Source organism: Xiphophorus maculatus, chromosome 1 (genome assembly GCF_002775205.1).
Source record: "Xiphophorus maculatus strain JP 163 A chromosome 1, X_maculatus-5.0-male, whole genome shotgun sequence".
Classification (NCBI taxonomy): domain Eukaryota; kingdom Metazoa; phylum Chordata; class Actinopteri; order Cyprinodontiformes; family Poeciliidae; genus Xiphophorus; species Xiphophorus maculatus.
This window is the reverse complement of record NC_036443.1, coordinates 8,210,360-8,237,297: the sequence shown is the minus strand read 5'-3', so window position 1 is coordinate 8,237,297 and position 26,938 is coordinate 8,210,360. Positions and strand designations below refer to the sequence as shown.

The window sequence follows — 26,938 nt, the reverse complement described above, 5'->3', positions numbered from 1 at the left end:
CTAGAAATCATAGTAATCAAAAATAGTTTCAGTAGGCTAACCCGACCCCCCCAAAAAAGCAAAAAAAATAAGACATGGGTAGAAATGTGCAGACTGCAGTCATGGGAGACATAATCCATTTTTTTTTATGGTTTTGTGTATGTGTGATTATTTCCATTTTGTTTGTTTCTGGCTGTGTTTTATTTTTAATTATTACACAGGTCCAATGTGGAGTGCTGTGTACATAATTAGTTTATTAGTCAATTTATTGCGTAGAAAAATTTGTTGTTGTGCAAGGCCTGGTGAATCACCTCTTTTAATTGGAAATCATCCTAATAAATAGATAATAGATTCTGCACTATATAAAGCTGTCTAGTATATAATCTTAAGTCAAACAAGAATTTTGCATAATACTTTCATTTATGGTTAAACATGCTGAATTTGGCCACTTTGCCCTAGTATATAACAAGCAATATGATGCTTTAAGTGGATATGTGCTCCCCCCCACTCCCACTGCTCTTGTGGTCCAGTTGGTGGATGAGAGTCCATCTAAGTGCTATGGTGAAGTGATGCATGGTAAATGTAGCTGAAACACAACCAGGTCACAAAGGAGGCAGGAACAACAGGGCTGATGAGGCAGGATGAGAAGACAGAAGGGAATGCTTCTGGACATTTTTTTTAAAAAGCCCCATCCAATCTTGTTCTGCCATCTTCTACATCACACACATTCCTTTTCTCAGAGATGTCTTTCCTCCCCGGATGCAAAACAACTACAGCACAATGAAGAGGAAAGCGACTGTTGACTCTCCTAATACTAATTTGTATATTGTGCTTTTGCAGAAGAAAAGACTCTTACACGCATCAATCCTGTATATATTCAACTATCCAAGTAGTTGCTTAAAAAAAGAAAAATGGCTGAATTAAACATTGAAGGCTTTGGGGCCCATAACCCATTTTGGTCCACTGAAAGTGGAGCATAATCCTGGGGCTACAAACAAGTATGCATATGCTGGCACAATACTGATGATGCTCCATTCAGTCTAGGTGCAGATTTAACCGTTTTTTTTTTTAACTGAAGGATGCAATAAATTAATCAATTGGCTTTATTTACCTGCACAAATATTATGAAAATAACAAGCAAAAGGATCTTATTAAAGTAAAATGAGTTGCATGTCTGAAAATGGACTCTTTTAGCTAGAGATCTTTAAGCTTACAATAATACTTTTGGTAAGAGAAGAGCGTCAGAGTATTTTAGAGTTTGTGGGGATGACAAACAAGCTATGACTAAACAGATCTGAAATTAGTCAACCAAGATATTGACAATGTTGAACTTTATGCCGTTTTCCAGTGAATTACAAAAAAATATGTATATATACTGTGTGGTAGAAGTGCAGAATGAAAATAAATTTTATAGGGAATTATAATTCCTAGTCCTGAAAGTTGTGAACAAATTCAAAATGCTCAAAACTCGATTTTAGTCCGATTTATTTTTTTGTAAAATTATATTTTGAATACTTCTTTGATATTTTTTTTATTTAAGAAAAAGCCAGGCAGCTAATCTATTTTATTTACTGGTAATTTAAGTCACACATTTATGCAAACATTTTTTTTGTTCAAATAAACTTATAAAGTATGATACAGTATGGAACCTTATAGAAGTGTTTTAAATAAACAACTGCCTTACACTGCCTTTTGCTCTACTAGGTTTGCCACAAAGATTGCTACTGTGTGGCAAACTGAATGGGAAACAAGGTAAAGCACTCTGAACAACTTAAAAGTTAAAAAGCTACTGTGTAGCTTATAAAGCATGGACAAAATAGCATGTTGAAGTACCAATGCTCAGCAAGCTACTTCAAAATAATTAGAAAAACAGTTACTTAATACTGATCTCCAACTCTTACGATCACCAAATAGAAAAATCTAAAAAAAAGTTAATGCATTTTTTTTGTAAGCATCACACATTTTAGTCACACACAAACACTTTAACATCCCATCATTACCCCCTCGATCTGCAAAGAATATTTTCAATGTAGTATTGAATTTAAACCAAGTGAGGTTTCTTCGCCCCCTCTCAAAACTCGATTCAAGTATAAGTGTTTAATATCTGACCAAATGCATCAGTAGTATCTGCTATTAGAGTGAATTAATCTGCTTTCAATTGTAAACTTTATTGTTCTTCCACATTGATGTCTTATCTTGGACCCTGAACTCTTGTACTTAGTCTTCTGTTGGCACAGTGGATAGAGTAGTTGTCTTGCAATTCAAAAGTTGTGATTCCATTCCAGCTTCCTCCTTTCACGTGTCTGTTCCCATTGGCAAGGCATGCAATGCTCATTTGCTTATTGATCTACACATCTGTGTGAATTCATAAATGGTGTGAATGTGGCACCAATGTAAAGCGTTTTGAGTGGTTGACAAGACTCAATTTACTACTGTCTGTTACTTTAACAGAGCCAGTAATAACTGTTCGTTTTCTGTTAAGCTGCTACTGTAAGCCCATTATTCATTGAAGTCGGCAATCTTTCTAATCTTAATGTAGCTTGGTATATAAATTTTTAGGCAGAGAGGTATCATGAGGTGTGAAGAGGTTTGTATCACATTGGAGTAATTGTGATATTTAGACAATACGTGCATGAGATGGCTGAGTACATGTGCGTAGAACCGGTACGGCTGTACCTGATATTTTAAGTAATAAATTTACTGCTACACACCTACTGTCAGTTACTGTTATGCTGTGAGTCAATAACAGAATTTGACACTGATGGTAACCAATAAAAATTCATTAAATAAAAGGTCAAAATAGGGTTTAATGATTTCAACTGTATGGGGATGTTTTTTCATAAAATTTATATAAATAAAAAATTTAGAGAAAAACTATTGTCATTTATTATTCAACCCAACGCAGCTTTTGTCAAGCTAAACACACCATTATTAAGACAGCCCACTAATGCTGATTTTTTTCTTGCAAAACCAATGTTTTGCAATTTGTTTGCACATCTAATTTTCATTGAGGGGAAAAAAATTTAACAATCAGAAACACCTTTTCAAAATGCCAGATTATCAAAAAATATGTCATATCAGCCAATTCCTACACAGCACAAAAACAGTTAAGTCATTTTTAACATGTTTCCACATTTATATTTTCCCGACTCCTATTCATTTGAACTTACAATGTGATCAGAGTATTTTACTGAATGGCAAAAAAAAAGGATTATTCTGAAGTTTACCTTCGCAAGGTAAACTTCAGAGATCAAACTGCGACAGCACGCAAGGCAGTAAACATTGCAGAGGCACCAGCGATGTGACTGATGCGCGCTGCCTGTTTAATGCATCAACTATAAAATCTATAAACCCATGTTTCTTTCAGGAATAATTCTGCCCAGACAGTAAAATTCTCACAGCAGCAGAGATGCTTGCAGTGCATTTTACTAAAAAAATTAATTTAATGACTTAATTTTTTTATAAACATAAAAACAAGCAAAGCTTAGCCTGGCGGGGGAGGAAATAAAGCCTTGCGGCCGGCCAGGCTTATGATACGCTGGGGGAAACTCTGTTTACCTTTAATGCCATTACTGGACACAATAGTACCACCAGTTAGCATGACATGCAGAATCTAAATTTTATTTTTTTAATTTAAAAACATTTGAAAAATGTAAATATTGTCATTGGTGCCTTGGGCTTCTGCCTGCCGTCAAGCAAGAGATTGTGCAGGTCTTCTGATGTGGGATTCTGTTCAGTCATGAAAACATCATATTTTTCAAGCAGATGACAACGCGCAAAGCTTTCTTACTTCGGTGAAAACACAAATCTGTTTCGACAAATGCATGGTTAGGAGGGACTAAATAATGGTGGATAAAATGACTCCAACGAAATTGGAGCCATTTTAAAATGACTCCAACTTCACACAATTTCAATGATTAACAAAAATCTATCTAACAGCTTCATTGTGTTTAACAGAGGCTTTCTTTGATAATTCCAAATTCTTTCACAAGACATTTTACTCTAAACTGAATTCTATTTGGTTTATTTATCAAAAGATTGTTACATATTACACACCAAGAACTTCTTCATTGTAAAAGGCCTTAGTCAATTAAAAATAAACCTGCAATGTAAACATGATGCCAGTTAAAAGGTTTACATAACAATTGTCATATTTGCAGACTGATGTCTTTTCAGATTGGAGTTATTTTAAGATAACAGAAATTTGCTTTTGTTCTGGCCCTGACTGACTAGTGGTAACCTCAGACTAATCAGTTTTATTAAAGTAAATATGACTACAGACATCTATTCTAGTCATTTAAGCAAAGATTGACTGTTCACAAACTCCAAGCAGCACCTTTTATATGCTGTAAATATCCTTTATATTTATGTTAACATTTAATTGTCCATATTTTGCATGTCTGGTTGCTTTCTCTGTGCATCGTTTCAGATGGGGAACATATCAATGGGACTGACAGTACAGTAAAATTGATTAGCAAAACATTCCATGATGCTGTAGGCCTTGCATTGTGAACAGCTTCCAACAGGCAAAAACAGTTGCATGAAAGCCATCTGATTATTTAATTTTGATATAATAAAACCAAAACGTCACTAGAAAATTTTAGACATGAATCTAGTTTATTTTAGTAGGTATTTTTGCTCAATTCTGGATGACTTTCGATTGGAAAGTAAAATGAGGTACAGTCATTAACAACAATATATGACTTGTGCTTGGATTCACTGCATAACTGCTCTTTTTAAATGAAAGTGAGCTAGACAAATAAAGAAAAAGTCAGGCTAGCCTAAAGCTAAATGCATGACTTTATTTAAAACAGAAAAAAACACTTCTTTGAATGCATTAACAAACATACCCCTCCCATTTTTATCCCCAAGCCTGCTAGATAGGAACACGAGTGTGTGAAGAGTCACATGACAGCAGCCCCACTCTTTTGCCCAAATGAGTGTGGCCTGCAATGTTTTAAAGAGGAAGAAAACTCACTTGCACCGTTATCCTTGTTATCCCGGGATTAAAGTTTGGTCGCATTTTCCTTGTGGCAGTCAAATGTAAGGGCTTGAATGTAAATAGACAGCGAGACAGTAACCATTCAAACCAGAGTGGGCACTGAAGTGTACATGCAAAGTACTGCCAGGACTAGTGATGAGCCTACAACAGGGTTACAGTATCTGAGCGGTGACAAGGTTGTATTTGGGTCTCCAAGCAGCTCTGGTGCCAGCTACTTTGACTATTCAAAACAGAGGCCTCGGCTTTCTGGCAAGTGGTGACAAGCAACACATAACAGAAGCTACAGTAAAACTAAACACAAATCAAGAAAGAGGGGCTTGTTTTGACAGAATTTCTGCTGAAAGTTTTAATCTTTGGATGAGTTCATTTTCAAAGCAGTAGATTCAGAATCACTAGTTATACATTACTGCAAATAGTACATATTTTAAAGGGAGACCAACCAATGGCTCTCTCACCTAGAAAACAAGATTAAAGGCATTTGACCCTCTGTCAAGACGGGATTTAAACCATTTCTGACAAAAGGCAGCTTAAATACTTTTGGCTATATTTTGTTCTGAGATATTAATTTATTCTAGACATGCAGAATCTGTGGTGGTGGGGTGCACATATAGGATTGACAGAATCTCTTTTGCAGGACAAAAATGAAATTACTTGCAGCAATACAATTGTTAAAAAGAGAAAACAAAAACAAAATGAAACCATAGGACGACGATTCCGTGTTTGCTGCAGTATTCATCTTTGTGGACCTGCAACATTCCTAATCATGCCCGATTAACTCAAGTTATGTCGTTCATGTAATCATTCCGGTTTTCAACACCGATTTAAAGGCAGGTACAGTCTGAAACAAAGAGATTTCATGGTGTACGATACTACCCACAATCCTTCGCGACAAGGAAGTAAATTGGACTGAAATAAATGTTTATTTTTTTTCCCCCAAACTCACTGCTCTGACAAGAAACATCCTTTCACGTGTTAGAACAAGTGAGGCTTGTATGTTACGTTTGAGGCTTTTTTCATTTAGATTTAAACTAAGTAATGTAAAGCAGCAACAGCAGACCAGGAAAACTCAATTTTAGGCAAGGAGGCCCAAAACCAAAGAAGCCCAAAACCGAGGCTCCAACAGGTGAGCAGAGAACAACAAAGTACCTTAAATGCACCAAAGTTTACATGTATAGAAGTCAAAGTGGTGTGCTCTGTGCATTGGAAACAAAGTCCAACTTATCAAGATTTACAACTTGAATTTAAGTTAGTTTAAACATACTGCAAACTACAAGACCGTGCTCATTTTTGGTAATTGTTTTTGTAAAACGAATATTTGAGGTCAGTTGTAAGAACAGTGAGAATCCCATTTATTGTTCAGGTTCAACATCTGTTGCTGCAATAAGACAGATTATATTTGCACTTGATTACCAAAAACTTGGGTAAAGTTTGTTCTCAACCAGTAGGGTCCAGGCCTCGACAAGAGATGGCTGCCTATGTTGCCCTTTGGAAAAAAATTATTAATCTACCTACATAGAACAGCAAATTATAAAACAACAAATGGTGAGCAACCTACTTTTGCCGTCTACATTTCCATTAAATTTTATTTCATAAATCCAGCGCAAATTGTGAAGTTGCACTAGGAATTTGTTTTTTATGGTGCAACTACATAGTGACTCTGGTCTAAGCAATGATTAGAAATCATTGATGAAATCAAGTTTGACAGATTCTAGACATTTCAAAATGAATGAACCAAAAAAAAAATTACTGCAAGGATATGGCATTTTATTAAAAAGTGCTTGTTTCGTGCTTTTCTACCACAAAATGACAACTATTTCCAGAGAGTTTTCCTATAAACACTTTCTACAAAAAAAAAAAACAAAAACCTGCCAAGTGTTGTGACAAAATAAAAGTAAAAAAAAAAAAGCCGAGATTTTAACAACCTGCCCAGAACTGTTTTTTTTTTTTTTTTTTTCAGCCCAACATGTTCAAAAGAATTGAACCCTGCCCAATCTGGCAACATTGAATCCTGTCCATACATAGCTAAAATCTAGTCTTGCATAATGTATCGCGGATATAGCGTCAACACAACATCAACATGTACTATACTCAAATTGCCAAATATTGTTTGGAATGGAATAATCATTAGCTAATATATTCCAAGAGTTAACTAGCATTTTGCAAGCTAATGTAATATTTAGCCAGCAGATGTAATTTCCATTACCAGACACAAATACCATTGCCCAAAATACTAAAGGTCACACGATTGTAGCGGACAAGGAGAGGAAAGAAGAAAATGTGCATGTCGCCACTGATAGTCATAGCAATATTTACCAATATTAACACAGGTGCAAGATTTTCTAACATTGTGCAGCTTTACTGTGAATGCACTCAAAGGAAGGTTCTCCTCAGACTGCTTTTAGTATAGGCAATGGACAGCTGTGACTGAATTGATCAAGCAGTCTGAACCTGATCAGACCTGGGACATATTGAAGGAAATTTTGAGAATACCTCTCAGTCAGGAAGTTACCTAGATGGCTTTTGGTAAAACAAACAAAAACAACAACAAACAAAACACAAAACAAAACAAACCCCTAAACAGACCACTGTGTGAAGTAAATGCATCTTTTTGCATGTGAAGTGGAAAACAGATAATTGATCACTCAGGACCGATTTCAACACCATGTTGTTCATTGTTGTTACGCTGGTTACAATTGCGAGGTCCAGACCTGAACAGGGCCTCTGCCCCAATGCTCATCCTAGCCATTTATGATTGTACCATCTGTACAAGCAAGAGAGACCAGAAATGCTGCCAAGTGCAAAGGTCATTTATTATTCTCTACCGGAGATATAACATTTTGAACTGCTAGTGTTTAAAAATAAATCCCAGCACATTGGCTTCATCATGTCTAATTGGAGGATGACAAAGGCCAGCTTTTCTAAAGGACAGAATCCCACGGTGTTCTTAAAACACAAACTGCTATAGTTTTTCCCTTTCTACTAGTTTTACTTAAATTTTGCCTTTTACTATAACAATTGCATAATTATATTTAAATATACACCGTTTGGCTTATCCTTGGTAATAAACACATTTTAACATCTTAGAACATTTGTTTATATTATAAAGATCAGCATAGTATTAAGTTAGTGCAACATAAAAAAAACATACGTAACACTTCCTGGCAACTTGTTTGATCAATTGTAGCAATAGAAACTATTCTAGTCATGAATTATAAATTAGTTCTGTTCCTGATAGAGAAATCAAACAAAATTAAATCACTAGGCTAATTTTTGGGAATTCAAAAAACTCACTTTAATTACAAACTTCTGGAAATAAAATACTAGCACAAGGGAAAAAAACGCACAGCGGGCATAATGCAAATACTTAGCAAGACAATATACCATAATACTATAAGTAAAAGTTCTAATAACCATATGTTTTGGGAATGTTTGTACTCTTCTGCTTCGGGTTAACAGCAAACATAAGCTGCATATCCTCTGGTCCAAAAGTCAGATTTCCCACTCGCAAAATCAGAAAATGTTTCAAACTCCTACTTCACAGCTCCTCGCATCAACAATAGCAAGCTGCGGTGGAAATACATTTACTTTACAACACTTGCATGCATCTGAAATCACTGCTCCATGTAGAGCCTGAAACTCAAAACTGACTAAATTAAAAGTGGTGTTTACATGTGGAAAGTATAGCTTAAAATATACTTTATTTGTAAGAATACAAACAATGGCTACTTGCGTGTCACCATTTTGGAATCCAACTTCAACTATTTTAACTGGAATGCAGTCAGTTGGGTGTGATGTCATTCACAGCTCCGAGGTAAATGGTATTTATCCAGAAACCTATAAGCTTATATAGATTTAATTTTCTTTAAACAACAAAATTTTAACTAAAACTTTTTCTTCTGGCTGCCAGCTACCATTTTGACAATGGAAAAAAGATTATGGCTAAAGTTTGAACACCTTACGACTTCTTTGCCTAAAGAACCTTTTCTTTCTGCATTGGTGTCAGCGAATACACAACCGGCAAATTACGTAAATAATTAGTGTAAATGTATTTCAGTCCTGGTTTTAAAGTGAAAAATATTCCTTGGTATGACTGAAAGCTAGATTCCATGTCAGCATTTAATTAAAAATACTTGAACTTAAAAAGGCTACAAAAAGAAGGTGATTGCAGCAGAAAGAAATACAGTCATTTAGCTAACTCTCCAAGGGGTGAAATGTCACCATTAAAAAAGTTAAGAGAATTTGCTTTAAACATTCTTTCAACATTTTTATTTTTATTTGAAGCTGGATGAGGTGAACAACAAGCCATCACCTGTTACATCCATCCATCCATCCATCCATTTTCTGTTCACCCTTTGTCCCTAATGGGGTCGGGAGGGTTGCTGGTGCCTATCTCCAGCTACGTTCCAGGCGGGAGGCGGGGTACACCCTGGACAGGTCGCCAGTCTGTCGCAGGGCAACACAAAGACATACAGGACAAACAACCATTCACACACACACACACCCCTAGGGAGAATTTAGATAGACCAATTAACCTAACAGTCATGTTTTTGGACTGTGGGAGGCAGCCGGAGTACCCGGAGAGAACCCACGCATGCACAGGGAGAACATGCAAACTCCATGCAGAAAGACCCCGGCCGGGAATTGAACCCAGGACCTTCTTGCTGCAAGGCAACAGTGCTACCAACTGCGCCACTGTTACAACAGCATATAATTCACGAGAATTGCTGCATCACCTACAAGTTGGAGCTGGAATATGAGCGTATTCAACTGATACTGTTTGAGCATCACAGTCGTTAAATGGATAATACTCACAGTTCAGTGAAAGTATTTCCAATAAAAATCATCAAAACCGTGCCAGTCCATTTTTGGCAAATTAGAAAGTTCTTAGATTTGAGTAGACAATTAAACAAATAAAAAAATTGCTTTAAAATAATGCTGCCAATGAAGCAGAAATTTCAAATATTTTTTGTTTTATTAGGCATGGGCATGTAACAAAGTCACCTGTGCCATTCTTTGGAATAAACCTACACCCAACAATAAAAACAAATCAGTAATGGTTGCATATGCTGACCTTATTCGGAATATGACAATGTTTTGGACATAATTTTGTTCAGGAAGTTCAGTTCAACAGTATCATTCGTGTTTTTACATGATACAAATATATCTAAACATTAGTGTTGTATTACATGCATTTGATATTTGAGCTCCTCTGCAAATCTTAATTATGTTCTTTAACACTAAAGTTCTTAAACACGACAGCTAGCTTGTCCTGTGTCTTTTTAGCAATTATTACAAACTGCATAAATGCTAAAAAAAATTCTAAGACATGCTCATCAATAATAGAATTAGAACATGCCATTTAAATTAATTTCATTTAACTACAACCAATATAGCTCTGTGGCAAAAGAAAGATCAGCAGCTGAGGTATCTTTTGTTACTGTAGTAAGTCAGGAAATATCTGCTGGTAACTGTAGTTTTGGTGAAGCAACTTTTCTAACCAGAAGCTAACCAAAATGGTATCAGCAAGGAAGAAAACAATGTGCAATATTCATATTTGGAAAATTATGTTTCAGTATCAAATGTAATTAGCACATACTAAACTAAAATCATGTTACTAAAGTCTAAGAGTTTGTATGATTAGAATGAAAAAAAATGTCTTATTGACTAGCTATGCTTGTAGATAGCTCTGTCAATAAGTACAACAATTTTATTTAAAAAAGGTAAAATACTCTTTTACAGAAAATGTTTTCATTGTTAAGATCTTGGAGAACATACTTTCACTTTCACCATCATGGGACGGAGTGACTATGGAGTCACATCAGGTGTGAGATGATTAAAAGATTCTTCTCTTTTAATGAACAAGCAAGGACCACTTCAAAGAAGCATGAAATGTTTGAGGGATTTTTTAAAACCCGGTTCTAAACCAGTTTGTTTATTATAGCTCTGACATAAAATTAACACACGGCAACTGTGAGGCAGCTTTGAAATGGGAATTTAAGTGCAACACTTCAATTGACTCGATATCCATTATTATAAAAGGGTAAACATCACATGTGCTATGTCTTTTTTATGCACAGCTGTTCCTATATAAAAACCACAAGAAAAAAATGGAAAGTGACCAATTTTTGAATGACAGGATATGAAGATTAGTAAGCAAGTTTACCTCCAATGTCTAGGAATAAACATTTTTAAAAGTGAATGCTTGTATAAAGGAAAATAAAAAAAACATGATACTCTGGGAAGGAGGTGGTGACAGTGAGCTTGGTTTTAAACAAAGACAGAAGTTTCAAAACATACCTTAAATACATTACACTATTTTCAGTGTTAATAGTGCAAAATGACAATATGTGTAATTAAAACACCTACATATGTGTGAAATAGTTAGTGTTTAAATCATTAGCTGATAGTGCAATTTTTTTTTTAACCTTTAAAAGTAGACAAATTAAAACGAGCACCATGTGAGCGAGAAGAGAAAATCAGCACTATTACAGACAAAGCCACATAATCCTGATGGGTTAAAGTCAGAAAATAAGAATGTAATCCCCTTAACATCCTGCAATCTGCAGATTAAAAAATAAAAACAGACAAGCTGATGATCCTTACTATAAAAAAAGGTTGTCTAATCTGGTTATAATCACATGGTCACAAACCTGTGACACTTGTGGCAAAAACTAGGCATGTTTTTTCCTTTTAAAGAATGGTAAACTCAGAGCCCCAACACAGCACAGATGCAGAGCAGATGTACTTAGTGTTTGATCTGTGGGTTACTTTCAGGTCACACTAACCAATTTGAACTGAACAGACCAAACATTTACAACAGGTTCTATTACCAGATGTTATAGAACAGATCAACATGTTAACATAATACTCAATAAGCACATGTAATAATACAACTAGAACAGAAACCATATTTAACATGACACAGTATAACTGGGGATTTAAGATTAAGCAGGAAAACAGTAAATTTAGCATGGATATCTGTTGAATTATGTCATTTTAACCTACATGCGTGATAGCTAAACTTTGAGATGAAGGAAAGGGTCAATTTGATATCAATGTATATTAACAGGTGAGAAAATAGAAGCAAAACTCAGCAAGTTTAACAGTGATTTGATACATTTTTCCTCCCCTTAAATTCACAGTACAGTCAAAGAACAATTGATCGCATGGACATATAGTCATATGCAAGTCTAAATGAATAAAATATCAGTTAAAATCTTTAATTAATGGGCATTTAGAATACTAATATCTATTTTAATTACAAGTTTTCATTCAATTCTTATTCAGTCAAGATGTGACTGAACAAGAATTTTTCGCTTATGCTATCATATATCAGTTGTATGCATGATAGTATAAAATAGCGGCAGAAAAAAAAACAAAAAAAAAAAATATTAAATACACATTTTGTACGTTTATCTAATACGAAAAAAATCAGACGCCTGTAGCACGCCGAGCCTGAATCCATCCGCTGCTCGGCAGCTGCCTCTCTCTGTCTGAGAAAAAGCGGTGATGAAAAAGGCTTTGAACGCCATCTTGTTCATTGCAGCTGCTTGGGCCCTGAATACAGGAACCCATTCATTCGAGGAGGCGGAGGGAGGGGGCACACTGGCAAAATGAATTCATCTTTGTGAACCAGTAAATGCGACTAGTTTACTCTTTGGAGTAAACTAGCCATTTCCCAAACAACTAGTAATCCACTGTAGGCAAGGGATATTCTTTGGGTGGATCCGGTCACCGGTAAATAACTTGGTAAAAGCGGCAAGCTCAGTGCATTTTTTTTTCCTCGGCGCTCAGCGTGGCTTCCTGTGACAACTCGATGCTAAGCCCACTTTCGAAACACCCGACTCTGAACTTAGACATTCAGTGCTGTTTGTTCGGTCTAAAACCCTTATGATGCCCGCCTCTGAGACGTCTGAGACTCCATGCTACATCGTGGTGCCCATTCTTAAGGCTAGGTCTTAAAGCGGGCTGGGGCTGCGCGGCCCAACAGGGGCATGATTACCGTAGCTGCTAACAACCTGACCTGCTACAAACCCGTGATCAAGATAAACAGATTGACAAAATCCAATTAGACAATCTTGTTTCCCATCATTTAAAGAAGTTCAGATTAAGGTCGAATAGTACGTTGGCGAGCTTAAAACTGCTCTCAAAACACACAAAAGTAAAATGGCTATCGTCTCCAACAGGTCAGAACAGCGGTAGTTGAGTTTTAAGTAAGATATTATAGCCATGTAGTGACATCTGCATGTAAAGCAAGACCTCTGTTAACTAATAATTTGTTTTCACACAAACGATACACGAGTGCGAACATAAATCTGTGACAAACAACAGTCATAACCCATGATAGGTTTAGTTTCGATTCAGTGAAGTAAATACCGTGCGATCAACTAGTCAGTTTGAAGCTTAATGTATCCACGGCTGGAAATGCATGCACTCCCGATTTCATTTCAACAAGAAAGTGTTTTTAAGCGACGGATAAAGTTGTCCCTCTTTCAATAAGGATAAAATTATCGCGTTCTCTCCGCTGTTTTCGTAACACATACAAAGCACCCAGATCAACAATCAAACCATACAAATATATTTTCTGACCATTGCCGGCGACTTGCAATGGACGGAATACAGAATAGTGGGGGTGGTAGTGATACTGCTGGCGAAGTAGCCATTTTTAGACTTCCTTCGTTGTGAATCCATGATGCTGTGAAAGCCCTGTGCGAGTGAAAGTGAATCCAAACTACTCTAGTGTTTGGCACAGTTATGCAATCTTGTAAATTAGCCACTTTTTTTCATATCGCCAATGCTGCTTGCAATAATGTTCTATGAGAACATAAGGTGTTGGCTCACAAGGTGGTATTCACTGAAGATTTGTGGGGAAAATGTTGAAAAATTGAGAGTAATCAAACTCTACAATGCTGGTGATAACTGAAATAATTAAAATGTCTTGACTGTAGCAGGGAAAAGAAGAGTATTCTGGTAGATTAAATCGAAAAGCTGATTTAGTACAGTGGAGAAAGCGAATAAGAGAGGGGAGATACCCGGACGTTAGAGGGGCGCTAAGCTAACTGAACTGCCACACATATCCTGGCAATTAGTGCCAACTAAACTCCACTGGCCTTCTTATTCACCTGGCAGAATGGTTAGTTTATTTAATATTTTTAAAAGCGAAAGTTAATTAGCACTGTCGTTGAGGCAGTGAGTTAAGTTTATCTTTCAGTGACCCCCACCCACAGTCTTGGCACCAATAACTAGCCAACGATAGGCTAACGGCAGCTAACTAAACGGAGGAGCCAGAGCTAAGTTTAACCCTTCTCGCTCTTCTTCCCTGCTCGAAAGGCTAGCCAACTACAGTTAATGCATTTCCTGAAGCGCAAACACAAGTATCAATACATGTCCTTACCCGCTTTCAGTTGAAGGTATCCGTTGTCTGTATCACATTGACTGGAAACAGTTAAGTGTTGTCTCTCCTCTCTCAGCCCAGGCGCTCAGATTTATCAAGTTTAGCCTCCGAGGAGCGGCACTCCCCGAACCCAGTTTTTTTAACCCGCTGAAGGGGGAGACACACCGGCACAGAGGCGCAGGAACGAGGCGTTTTTCACCCAGACAGACGAGTCAAAGTCCCGCTTATTTGTTCCAAGGGTTCGGCGCAAATTCCAACTTATTGCAAATGTCCCTTCTTGTCTTTCCCAACCGTCGTCGTCCCTTCTGTTTCTTCCTTCACGCCAGGATCTCAGTCGCTTCTTCCTCCGGCCATCAAACAGCAGAGATGGGCGCGGTAACCCTGCATTCAGCTCTGGGAAACCCCACGTTCACGGCAGCGTCACAACGTACGGCGAAGGGTCGACGACCACTTCGACAGATCGGCAAATACTGCCATCTTCGGTAACAAAAACACACTTAAAAAATTACATTTACATACAGAAATTGATTTAAACTAATAAATATGTCATTTATACGGATTTAAATTCAGCAAATAACTAGGTTAGAAGACAATCACACACGGAAGCAAGTTTGAACAACGAAGTTCCACATTTTCAGTTTCTAAAAGGTAGACTCAACTGTGAAACAACAAAATAACTTCACTTAATTATCAATAGTATAGTTCTACATAAAAGCAAGAAATGGAGAGGTAGTTTTCAAAGAACTCAGAAATATATTTGCTGCATGAATGGAAAAGTGGAAGATTATAAAATGGTAAATTGTTACCTCTTTTTATATGGTGTAAAAAATGTAACAATGACAAATAATTTTATCCTGTACAATTCAACTCAAAAATAAACCATTTAGTCTGAGAAAGAAACAACAACAACAACAAAAAATGCTGCAATAATCTGATTTCACTTCAACTTTATTTATAAATCAAATTAAACAACCAGTATAGGACTAAATGTTGTAGAGTTAAATAGGCTAAAAACAAGCAACAAACACTAAAGCAAAAAGTACAAAAGTAAACAGCCCTTTATAAATGCATATATTATAACAACAGCATACTTATGAATGCATATATGAAAATCCTTCATCTAATGCTTTGCCAAACCAACTTTTTTCATTTCATCGCTTATTCAGTCTTCAACACGAGTTAAAGACTCAATATTTGCCCTCTCTACCTTGCATCCACTATGACAAAAAGTCTTGTTCCATATGTTGATGCTACCACCATCATGTTTCAGGGTGGGCATAGTGTTGTTTTGGAGATGTTGCAGTACCAATTTTGTGCCAAACCTACAAGTTGTGCTCTTCAAAAACAGGAGGACAGTTGGACAGTTGTCCTCCTGTTTCTCCATATGCAATGGAGTGGTTATTATCAGACTTTTGTTAGTATCTTTGTCCTTTTCTGTTCTGTCTTTATCCATTATGGAGAAATATCAAGTTTTAGTAATTATCTGTCTGTCTGTCTGTCTGTCTGTCTGATTTTGGGTTTACTCAATGTTTTTTTTCTTTTCAAATACTTATTTTTTTCAATTCATTTTTTAAAAATCAGAGACACAAAATGTTTGAAGATAAAAATACATTTTACGCTAGAATTTTAATTAATTGAGTGCGTGACAGCAAGTTACTTTTTATGTGCGATATGAAAATTGCGGTACGCTGAACTGCTACCTCAGAAAAACCGACGCAGTTTCATTTGAAATTCAAAGCAGACGGGCCAGCTTTCCCCACACACATGCTGTCAGCCAGGAGAGTCTTTCCGAAAGCTTGGAAAAATAAAAGTATTGAGTTTTAATTTGTTACAACAGTACATTCCCACAGATTTGCTTAATTTCATTTTGATAATTTTCTATTATTCACAGTCTCAGAATAAGCAGTTATGTAAACAAGTGTGCCTATGAATTGTATTTATCTGATATTACTCGTGTCAGTCTTTTTATTTAACAGATTAATGTGTCTGTGCTTTTGTTTTGGATAAAGTAATCACTGGGGATTTATGTCCTGTGGGTGGGCCATCACTGAAACACAGAGAGGACTTAATCATTATTGCCGGTTCCTTCAGGCAGCATGCTCAGAGGAGGAGCTAATGCTCGGTGGGTTAAGGCGTTACTTGGAGACATGGAACACTTTGTGGTCCTCCGAGGCAACAAAGTGTGCTTTGGGTCCAGTCCAATGGGGGACGAGAGCAGCAGCAACAGGCTCGGTTTGTAAGAAGAATGTTCTTGAATGTTCCTGATAAGTCTACCTTCATGCACTATATGAATAACACTAAATAAGAATAATACAAAAATTGGAGACTGATACTATTTCTTAAAATATTATGTTGCATATTTGGGTCACTTCTGTTTTTATCAGAAAAGTGAGATTTTCTCACATATAAATAATCAAAAAGACATCTACTGGCATATAGGGATACCTCCTCCAAGAAGAAAACGTTAACACGAAGAAGAACATACACTTGTGGAAAGAAAAAAAACCCACAAAAGCAAATATACGCGTCCCTGTGGAGGTATGCGAAGGAGTACCATCGTTTGATGTTCTGTTTCAATTGCAGTGATGCATAACATAGTTAGATTTTAAAAATAATAATAGTAATAAAAAAACATATATTAAAGAAATGTTGAAGAGAGACAGGGTTGAGTGTGGATTTCTAGTGGGACTCATCCGCCCAGGTTAATCCCGCTAAGATTCAGTTGTCCATGGATACGCCCCACGCCTGTTTGCATACGTGTGTTGTGGAGGGTCTTTAGGACAGCTATAAAACCCCAGGGTCTTAATTCAGTTACAACACATCCAGTTTTTGAACTGTGTTACTATGACGACCCTCGTCGGCTAACACAGGCTGCATAATTTCAGCCTGTGTTAGCCGATAAATAAAAACTTTGCAAGCTGACATTGTTGCAACGTTTTTTTCTAATCTTGTTGCATACAGTTAAGTTCTAGAGGATGTCTGTGTTTTCGTTTGGATTGTCTACATTCGTAGGGACACTGTTAAGAAGCATATCATTTGTGTGTGTTTTAAGACATTTCTGTTCACATTCATATTTACAGAGATACATTTCCTAGTTAGCCTGAGTGTGCAGCGTAAGTAGCACTATCTTAGCGTATTAGGAAGAGATCAGGGGAGAAATCAGATTAAGAAAAAAAAGAGAGGCAAAACAGCAACACAAATATCGTCTCATATAATCTAATAGATTTCATAAAACGAGTGACATTACATGAGGCTAAGCTCTTAATGACCTTGCTTTTTATAGGCAGGTTAGGATACAGTAATCTGATTTATTATAATCTCCAACAATCTCTGATAAATGCTTACTGCATGCATCTCAGACAGAGGTCAGCTCCTATTGGTCCATTACAGGGCATTAGTGACATCTGCTGTTCAGATGTGCAGGGCCCTTATTAAACAAGTTGAACACGCTTTCAGGGTTCGTAAGAGAGGATTTCATATAAATGCAATATATAATTCTGAAAAATTCTGGGCTAAAGTTTCTGCCAGACCTGCTGGGCACCTCAGAGTCCCGGAGACAAATACAAAGAACATGTATGTATTACAGGAAATGACAGAGTACAATCCATATTGCATGTTTCCACCCTAGGAAAATTGTAAAAACTGAGCTCCCAAACAATTGTCCGAAGAGGTTCTTAGAAGCAGCAATACTTCACTAAAACTTTAAAAGTAATGTGTTAGGGAAACACATGATTTGTGTTAGTAAATAACAAGCAAGAATAAGCTTTTAATAGTAGCGACTCACATCTGATGCACCACGTCATGTTTAATTGTGATTAATTACAGCCTTAAAGCATATTGATGCACCATGTGCACCAAGAAAGATAACTATTTATAATGTTCACTATGTACATCTTCAAAATGTTGGCTTAGCATTCCTTCTTTATATTGTCAATTGAACTTCAACTACAATTCTCACCAGAATAACTGATCTTGTGAGAAATTGATCACAAGGCATTTAAAAAAAAAAAAAAAACCCATTTCTTACAATGACTAGATTGTGAGTTAGATATCTCTGAATATTTTTCAACCACAACAGTTGATCTTTGCTCATCTCCTGTGAGTAGCTAAAAATAAACAGACCTTTCTGGCATATTAAATGCATTTTAAAAAAACAGCTTAAGATACTTCTGTCAATTTAAACACATTGGAATAATAACAATCGCAGCACCAGTGTTTCTTAACATGGGATTCATTTCTACTCTAAATATTTGCACTCAAATAAGATGTGGATTTTTCTAAACTTAGTCTAAGAATGAGCTGCTGCTATAAAATTGTTTATTTTAAGACTCTTTTCACATGCTTATAAGGAACTTCAGTAATTGTGAGAGGCACTGCTTTTGAGTTTCTAAAATGTAGAGCACACACACAACATTATGCATAATGGAGTGTAGATCCACTTACTTCTGAGAAGGTCCATCACCACTGAAAGTAAAAGCTAAAAAAAAACAGTGTGGATAAATTTTTAAAAGTAGCCTGAAGCGGCCAACCCAGCCCCTAATGACTCAGCACTGTCTACATGTTGCCCGTGTTTCCATATAGATTTTTCTCTAAAGTTTCTGTTTATTAGTGAAATATTAATACTATCTATTTTTAATACACAACTTTGGTTTTACATGCCATAAGCAAGAATATGCCCTTGCAGCTTCACAAGTAAATAAACTTAAAATCAACCTTTTGAAACAACAGTTTTCAGATGGCAAACAATGCTATTCTTTTTTCACCAATTAAACCTGCATTTAATGCAAATATAAAAAAAAAAAAAAAAAAGAAGAAGTAATTGCTGATATTTAAACTAAAAACGTCTCCAAAATGGGTTTTGGCTTCCTGGCTTCACCAGTATGACGCCCACTCAGCACACTTGATTTATTTTGTCTATCAGAACTGTTCATTTGGTACTATAAGCTCCCTCTAGTGGTGGAAATCACTTCTACAGTCATTTGCTGTACTTCACAGTCAAAACATAGTGATAGTTTTCTTTCCCACTCCATGATGTAAGTTACTGTAGTCATTCCCAACTATTATTCTAGGAAATCATTTGCATTTTTTATGGCATTCACTCATTATTCAGATTTTTTTTATTTCTTTTTGTATACATTTAAACCAGACAAACATTGCTTTATAGTGTTTTTATATGAAAAGCTTTATAACAGAGGTACAGTTACAGCCTTAGCTGTTCTCATGTTGGGAATTTATTAAACTAAAATAGTTCAAATGACTTTGTGCAAAAGCATTTTTTTCTGCACATACTGTTTAGTTCTTATGGTTCAATTTTTATATGGCAGCACTTTTACGACCACAACAGCAAATCCTTACAGTACTTCTGCTTTGTTTGTTTTTCCAATCCTAAAATTGTGCATCATCCGTGTCTTGACTCTCCAAACGGCGCACAATTTTTGCTAACCACAAATAGCAAAAGAAAAAGAAAGAAAAGGTTTAACTACCTGGAAATCAAAATAATAAAAACAGCAAAAATCTGCATCCATTTCCTGTATTGGTCAGTCAGCAGCAGAAGAGACAAAGGCCATCAACGTCACTTTGTAAGACGTGGTCTCATCGCTCTTCACCGTGAGGGGGACGCACACCTGGACCACCTCAAGGGGCTGAAATAATAATCACATATTTACCACATAAATTCAAGACATTTTCTGCCAGAATAGAAATTCTCTATGTAACCAACCCACAGGCAGGGATTATTCAATTCACATAAAACAACATCTGCTTACACTTATAATGTTCATATATTGGTAATCACCAGGTTGTATTGTCTGGATAAAATATTTTAACCTCGAAACCACTGAAACTTAACATACAAAGAAATCTTCCGTACCCATCTTCCTGTGATAAGTTTTTGTGTAAAACTCATTGGCCCAAATTCTTAGGACTATCAACAATATTTAAGTATTTGCATGAATTATGAAGTTATAGTCAATTTCTTTGGGAACAACAAGAATTCTTTAGGCTAGGGGATGGAATAACACTACCATGCAACAGTTCATACCTGCTGACTACCTATTAGTGTACCGCAGTTTGCATTAAATAAAGCAATTTTTCTTTAGTGGATGCGGCAACAAACTCTCTCCAGCCTAATAAATATGTTCATTTTATATTTAGTAAAATTTAAGTTACTTACAATATCACATTTATGTATATATTTTTTGTATAAATCTTATGCAGCTTATGGTTATACTGTAGTTGTATTTACCAATATTTAACACTTTGGATGGAGTAGCTGTCAGTATATAAATAATTTCCCCTTGGGGATCAATAAAGAATATTCTATTGTATTCTATTACGAGACTTTTTGATTGTTTTTCACCAACTTGAAAGAGGTTTTTTTGAGTGTCCTGAAAATTGAACTAAATTCTTTGTTACGTGAATTACAGACCCAACTACCAAAGGGATCTGATTGGTAAGCCTTCAGTTTTATGCAGAACACATGAGGTAGATTTGTAGGAGAAATCTTTTTATATATTTCTTTGAGTTTGAAAAATAGATTTATATGGAAAAAAAAATACTGGCAACCAAAAAAATGGAAAGATTTTGTTTTGTGTGTGAATATTATTGCATCCCTCTCCTGTTGAAAGTAGTTATGCCAACTGATCTGAGCTTCACCTTGTATATACTTTGGGGCATCCATGTGATGGTGACAGAACAGCTGCTTCCTGCCTCCACTACGCCTTTAGCAGGTTCCACTTGAAAGCCCTGCTGCTGTACAGCTGCCAGGTCGTCCCAGTGAAACTCACCACTCTGGAGAAACACATAACACAGTTAGGAAGACCAGTGGTAACTCCTTTAGTCATCTTTGCACAGCAACATTTGAAGAAATGTTTCTCCCCTGCAGCTGATGAAACATAAGATGTGTAAGTCATCTTTGGCATGTTCTGCCAACATCCCGGTACCTTCTTATTGGAATGTGGGGAGCTGATGCAGCCGACCCGCAGTTCCCTGACAGCAGGCCTGATGACCCCTGCTTTGCAGCTGGCCACCAGAGTGACGAGCAGTGGGATACACGGCTTCTCCTCCGCCTCTGTTAGTGGAAGGAAGATTACAACTTCAGTCTTTCACATACAAATATATATACCGTACAGACCAAATGTTTGGACACACCTTTTAATTCAATGAGTTTCCTTTATTTTCATGACTATTGACATTGTAGATTCACACTGAAGGCATCAAAACTATGAATAACACATGTGGAAATATGCACTAAACAAAAAAGTGTAAAACAACTGAAAATACCCCTTATATTCTAGTTTCTTCAAAGTAGCAACCTTTTGCTGTGATTACTGCTTTGCACACACTCTGCATTTTCTTGATGAGCTTCAAGAGGTCGTCACCTGAAATGGTTTTCACTTCATAGATGTTGCCCTGTCAGGTTAATAAGTGGGATTTCTTGCCTTATAAATAGTCATGAAAATAAAGAAAACCCATTGAATTAGAAGGTGTGTCCAAACTTTTGGTCTGTACTGTGTATATATACTGCTCAAAAAAATAAAGGGAACACTTTAAGTGTGAAACACCTGTTTAAGTGTTCCCTTTATTTTTTTGAGTAGTGTATATATGTCCCCTCTCTTTACACACATCCCAGCTGATTCTGTGTAATCTACCTCAAATTGTTAATTTCCTGTACCTTCCAAAAGTAATCACTCCCCCACCCTTTAATCCTTCCACATTCCGTCACGTCATAGCAATGTAATTTATTTACCGCCACTGAGTAGTTGTTTTGTCAACCGATTCTCTCACCTGAGCTTAGGATTTCTGCAGCTCCTCCAGAGTTACTAAAGGCGCCCTATCATCTACCTTGTCGATTTAAATAGCTGTTGTGGGATAGTCTTTCAATTTTTGGCTTACAGATTGAAACATTAGATTGAGTTACACACTGGTGGATTTTATTAAGAGGTATCAGAGCGAACCTGGTCCTGACAGAAAAGCAATTTCAACGTATTGGTGAAAAAGTTGAAAACCGCACATCATATTCAATCTACTTTTTCTTTATTACACCATGCTTAATAAAATCCCATTAAAGTTTGTGGCTGTAAGGTGTAAAAAAAATTGTGAAGAAGTTCAAGGGACATGAATACTTTTTCAAGGCTCCCTAAGATGTCACGATGTTACGTTCAGCTTCCTATGACCAGCATAGATGACTTCATGGCAATGGCCAAATTCATCCTTTTTTATTGATAAGTCACAGACTGTCTGGAAGACAGCCATCACATTTATAACATTTTCCTCTAATAAAATACAACTTTCATCAGATCATATGCAGTCACCCTCAGGAAGAGACACAGACTGAGGCCTTGATACCTGTGAGTTGAGGATGAAGTGGAGTGAAGACAGGAAGAAGAGAATCAATGGGTACTGTTAAAGGATCCACTCCACACAGATACATGTTACGTGAAGGAACTGCACCCTTCAGATCTATCTCACAGACTTTACACTGTAAAACAGGCACATGGTTAAAGTAGTAACATCATGACGGCTAAAGTGTAAGTAGGACTCACAGCAATAGAAAAGTTTAAGTCAACCACTTCAAAAGAAAAGATCTGATTTTAAAAACAGAAAATGTGCTTATATGTCTGTGAATGTGTTTGCAGTTCTGCTCACCTTATTTAGCAGCTCTATGGTGAGTCTGTCTGTGTAGTAGAGGGAAGAATGGTCAGGCTGAAAAGTGATGGCGATGTCTTGTTTCTTTCCAGGAGCAAGGCTGCCCTCTAGTGGCAGTACACTGAAGACACTTAGCCCTCTGTAGTTCTGTGTTCCTGTTCAAGAAGGAGAGTTTAAAGTGGCATCTGTATCTCCTATAGCAGCATCAGGCAATCTTGCAGATCAGATTTATGATAGAAAAAGCTGAGATCAGAGAGTCAAACATGGCTTCAACATCTCAAGTTTGAATGACAATGATAATTTAAATCCTGAATCATCCATCAATTACTCTTTTTTACTCACTGGAAGGTTTATTCACCTTTTATTCATCAAATTAATACATCTGACGCTGTTTTGATGTGCAAACAAAAGACAATAATTTCTCTTTACTTCTGAAAATGTAATTTTTAAACTTGTCAAGTTACACAGCCAATAATTTTTCACATCTTACCCACAGCTGGGTGGATCTGGGTGTCTCTATGTCCATCCAGCAGCAAGGTTACCCTGTCAGCTCCGTGCTGAGGACTGTTCAGAGAGTGACTGGCCAGCATCACTCTGTAATCCACGGCCTCAGCTGAGCGGTTCGTTAGCTGTTGGAGAGAAAAACAGAGGAACCACATTGACAAATTTCATAAGATACTTCCGTATCTTAGTCTTAAGGCCCTCTAAACAAATAGAATATGCTTAGTTATTTTATTTTTTTCTTTCCTTTCCCACTTGTGCATATGTCTCACCCCTTTTTAAGACCTTTTGTTCACCCCAACCACACATCATAAGGTCACATCCACGTCAAAACATTTAAAATGGCTGGATATAAATACTAAATGTTCCCTACCTGCTCTTTAGAGCAGCTTCTTTTTGTGTGTGTTTGACTGGGTGAGATCAGGTTTGGTTCTTTCTCTTTGTGTTGTTTAAATAAAAATAGTAATTGTGTAAAAAGCCTCTGATTATTCAGGAACACTGGGGAAACTGCTGCGGATGGAGATTTCTTTAACCTCCTTTTTCTCTCCAGATTCCAGATATATGAATTTCAACACACATCTGCTTTGCCTGAATGACATGTTTACTAGTTTTTCCTATATCCAACAGTGGTTATGTCAAAGTCACAATATAAAACTGCCTCAGTTACATTTATTTTACAAGAATTGTTATCAGTGTGATTAATTTTGGCACCAAATTTCTTTTAAAAAATCTTCAAACTAGAATAATTTTTTCCCTCACTGAATAAAAGTACTCATTTTAAAGGCTGTGATTTTTTTATTTATTTATTTTTTTACATTTTATAGGGAGAATTTGCTGCGGCATTAAGATGAATCAATTTCAATAAAGAAAAAAACAAACAAAAAAAAACTACAATGTAGCTTTTGAATGAGATTAAACATGTTAAACAAAACTGTTCCGAACTAAAATGTGACAACTCACCTTGAAGTGTTGGGAGACGATGTCTTTCTCCAATGCGTAGACAACGTCAGGGAGATCTCCAGAGTGAGACGAAGAGACAAAAGGAAGCGCACCCTCCCCTCGAAGAATGATTTCCAAAACCATTTTCGGGGTTCGAACATGGAGTATTTCACAATACTGTGGAAAAATAAAAGGCAGCGCGGGTAATGTACAGCTACCAATTCGTAATGGAATGCTGTTTATTTAAGTAGACTCAAGTTATCTAAATTAACTCACCTTTTTATCCAAGGTTGGAGTGAAAGCCAGGACCAAAGTGTGTTTTTCTCCAGGATTTAAGCCTCTCATAGCATTGATCAGGGAAAAAGGACCATGTAAGTCCAACAATGATGATGTTAGCTTGCAAATGGTTAAAGAAAAGAAGTTGACAGAAAATATACAGTACAGACCAAAAGTTTGGACACACCTTTCTAATTCAATGGGTTTTCTTTATTTTCATGACTATTTATAAGGCAAGAAATCCCACTTATTAACCTGACAGGGCAACACCTATGAAGTGAAAACCATTTCAGGTGACTACCTCTTGAAGCTCATCAAGAAAATGCAGAGTGTGTGCAAAGCAGTAATCACAGCAAAAGGTTGCTACTTTGAAGAAACTAGAATATAAGGGCTATTTTCAGTTGTTTTACACTTTTTTGTTTAGTGCATATTTCCACATGTTATTCATAGTTTTGATGCCTTCAGTGTGAATCTACAATGTCAATAGTCATGAAAATAAAGGAAACTCATTGAATTAAAAGGTGTGTCCAAACATTTGGTCTGTACTGTATATATTTTTAAAAACAAAATATTTCTGCATTATGTTTGAATTAAATTAAGGGCAACAAAGCATCATCCTTTCGGCTGCAGTTCTAACACCTGTCAGGACTTATTTTGGAGTTTTACTAGGTCAGGGGGCAAGTGTTGACTGCCAAACATTGAGTTTCAAGAAGTAAACATGAATCTGCCAGTGGGCGTAATATAACAACATCCCATTTTTACCACAGTTGTTGAGTACTAATGAGGTTTTATATAATTGGTAGGGAGTAAACGATAAAGATCAGATATGATGAGGGGACAGATATGGTGAAACACACGGTGATATTTTAGACATGGATGTTCAGACCAGTCGGTTTTCATTCCAGTTAAATAAGAACGTATTCACTGAGACCGCCTCTTAGCGACCTGTGGCTCGGGAGCCACAACCGGCTCTCTCTCCCTTACACAATGGCTCTTAAAGATTTCGACTAAAAATGATGAAGAAACAACTTATGTTTTAAAATTAGATATAACATCCAATGCAAACTATTTATTACATATTCAAGCTATTTTCTTTTAATTAAAAAAAAAAAAAAGAATTGTTCCATTTAATCTCCACAACACAAAATGACACTTAAAGTACCTGTCATTTTTAGTTAGATCTCATTAAGCAGGAAACGAGGCACAAATATCGACATTCCACATAAGAAAATGTAGCCATCATCTTTAAACAAAAAAAAGTTTTATTTTTTACAACCTGAAAATAGGAATAAAATGGTTGCTCTTTAAAAATTTCAGCAGATTTTCTGCTATACTATTTATTAAAAATTACGAAATGTCTTATATAAAGGTAATATATCCGGCTTTAAAGCATTGTTATTTTACTAGACTTAGGGTAAAAGTGGCACTTTGAATAGTAGAAAGTGCAGACTCCTGCTCTAATATCAAATTTACCTTGACAGGAGTTGTCCTCTCCTTCTTAATAACATTATTTATATAATGCAGTTTAAACAGTTTTTATAAATGACATTTTCAAGAGCATAAGCAAAAAGCTGTTAAGTGACTGAAGTGCTAAGAGACTGGCTTAAAAATGTAAAAGCAAAAGTAAAAATGGATTATTTTATATTTCATTTAAAGCATATTTGCTCACCAGCATTTAGTAAAATCTGACTTTAATAAGCATGTCTACATTTTCCTGGAGAAAGGATACTTCCACAGGCTCCTCTGAAATGTTCTGAATTGTAAACCTTTCAACCACTCTGCTTCCTACGGATGAAACCAAAAACACAACATAGTATGTAAGGACAAAAAAGAAAAAAAAAAACAGGAAAAAGGATGTTGACGTACTTCAGATAAACATCCATCCATCGTTTTATCTTATCGCCCTCCAGGAGCCATTTCCATTTGGCGAGAGGCAGGATACACGGATAAAGAGGCATATCTTACAAGATCAAACCATTTCTCACCTATGTAAACTTGACGGAAATCTAAGACGTTATTGCCATTGCCAGAAATCACCAGCAGAGGGGGCTGTATAGCGGGGCATTCCAGCTTCAGGTGGAGAGTGTTTACGGGACTACGGAGATCAAAACAGGCATGAATAAGAACGAGAAATGTTAGTTTGAAACTTTGCTGGATGAATTCACTTTGGTTCACAAACTAGCAAAACATAAATATAACTT

General features: G+C 36.4%; 2 protein-coding genes across 2 annotated transcripts in view; both read right to left on the bottom strand.

The window, feature by feature from the left end:
* gnb1 (G protein subunit beta 1) overlaps positions 1-14,763 on the bottom strand; it is a 35,142-nt gene extending 20,379 nt beyond the window's left edge. Inside the window, exon 1 of the mRNA XM_005800140.2 lies at positions 14,376-14,763. The gene's annotated coding sequence lies outside the window, so the exon portion shown is untranslated. The remainder of the gene's footprint in view (positions 1-14,375) is intronic.
* Positions 14,764-15,997: 1,234 nt separating this feature from the next.
* The window catches only part of cfap74 (cilia and flagella associated protein 74), a 57,844-nt gene continuing 46,903 nt past the window's right edge, over positions 15,998-26,938 (bottom strand). Inside the window, exons 31-40 of the mRNA XM_023331459.1 lie at positions 26,723-26,832; positions 26,467-26,522; positions 24,738-24,857; positions 24,483-24,638; positions 23,512-23,650; positions 23,022-23,176; positions 22,722-22,854; positions 21,317-21,444; positions 21,030-21,164; positions 15,998-20,017 (exon numbers count right to left, since the gene is read on the bottom strand). Of these exons, the coding sequence (XP_023187227.1) occupies positions 19,913-20,017; positions 21,030-21,164; positions 21,317-21,444; positions 22,722-22,854; positions 23,022-23,176; positions 23,512-23,650; positions 24,483-24,638; positions 24,738-24,857; positions 26,467-26,522; positions 26,723-26,832 (1,237 nt within the window). The 3' untranslated portion in view covers positions 15,998-19,912. The remainder of the gene's footprint in view (positions 20,018-21,029; positions 21,165-21,316; positions 21,445-22,721; positions 22,855-23,021; positions 23,177-23,511; positions 23,651-24,482; positions 24,639-24,737; positions 24,858-26,466; positions 26,523-26,722; positions 26,833-26,938) is intronic.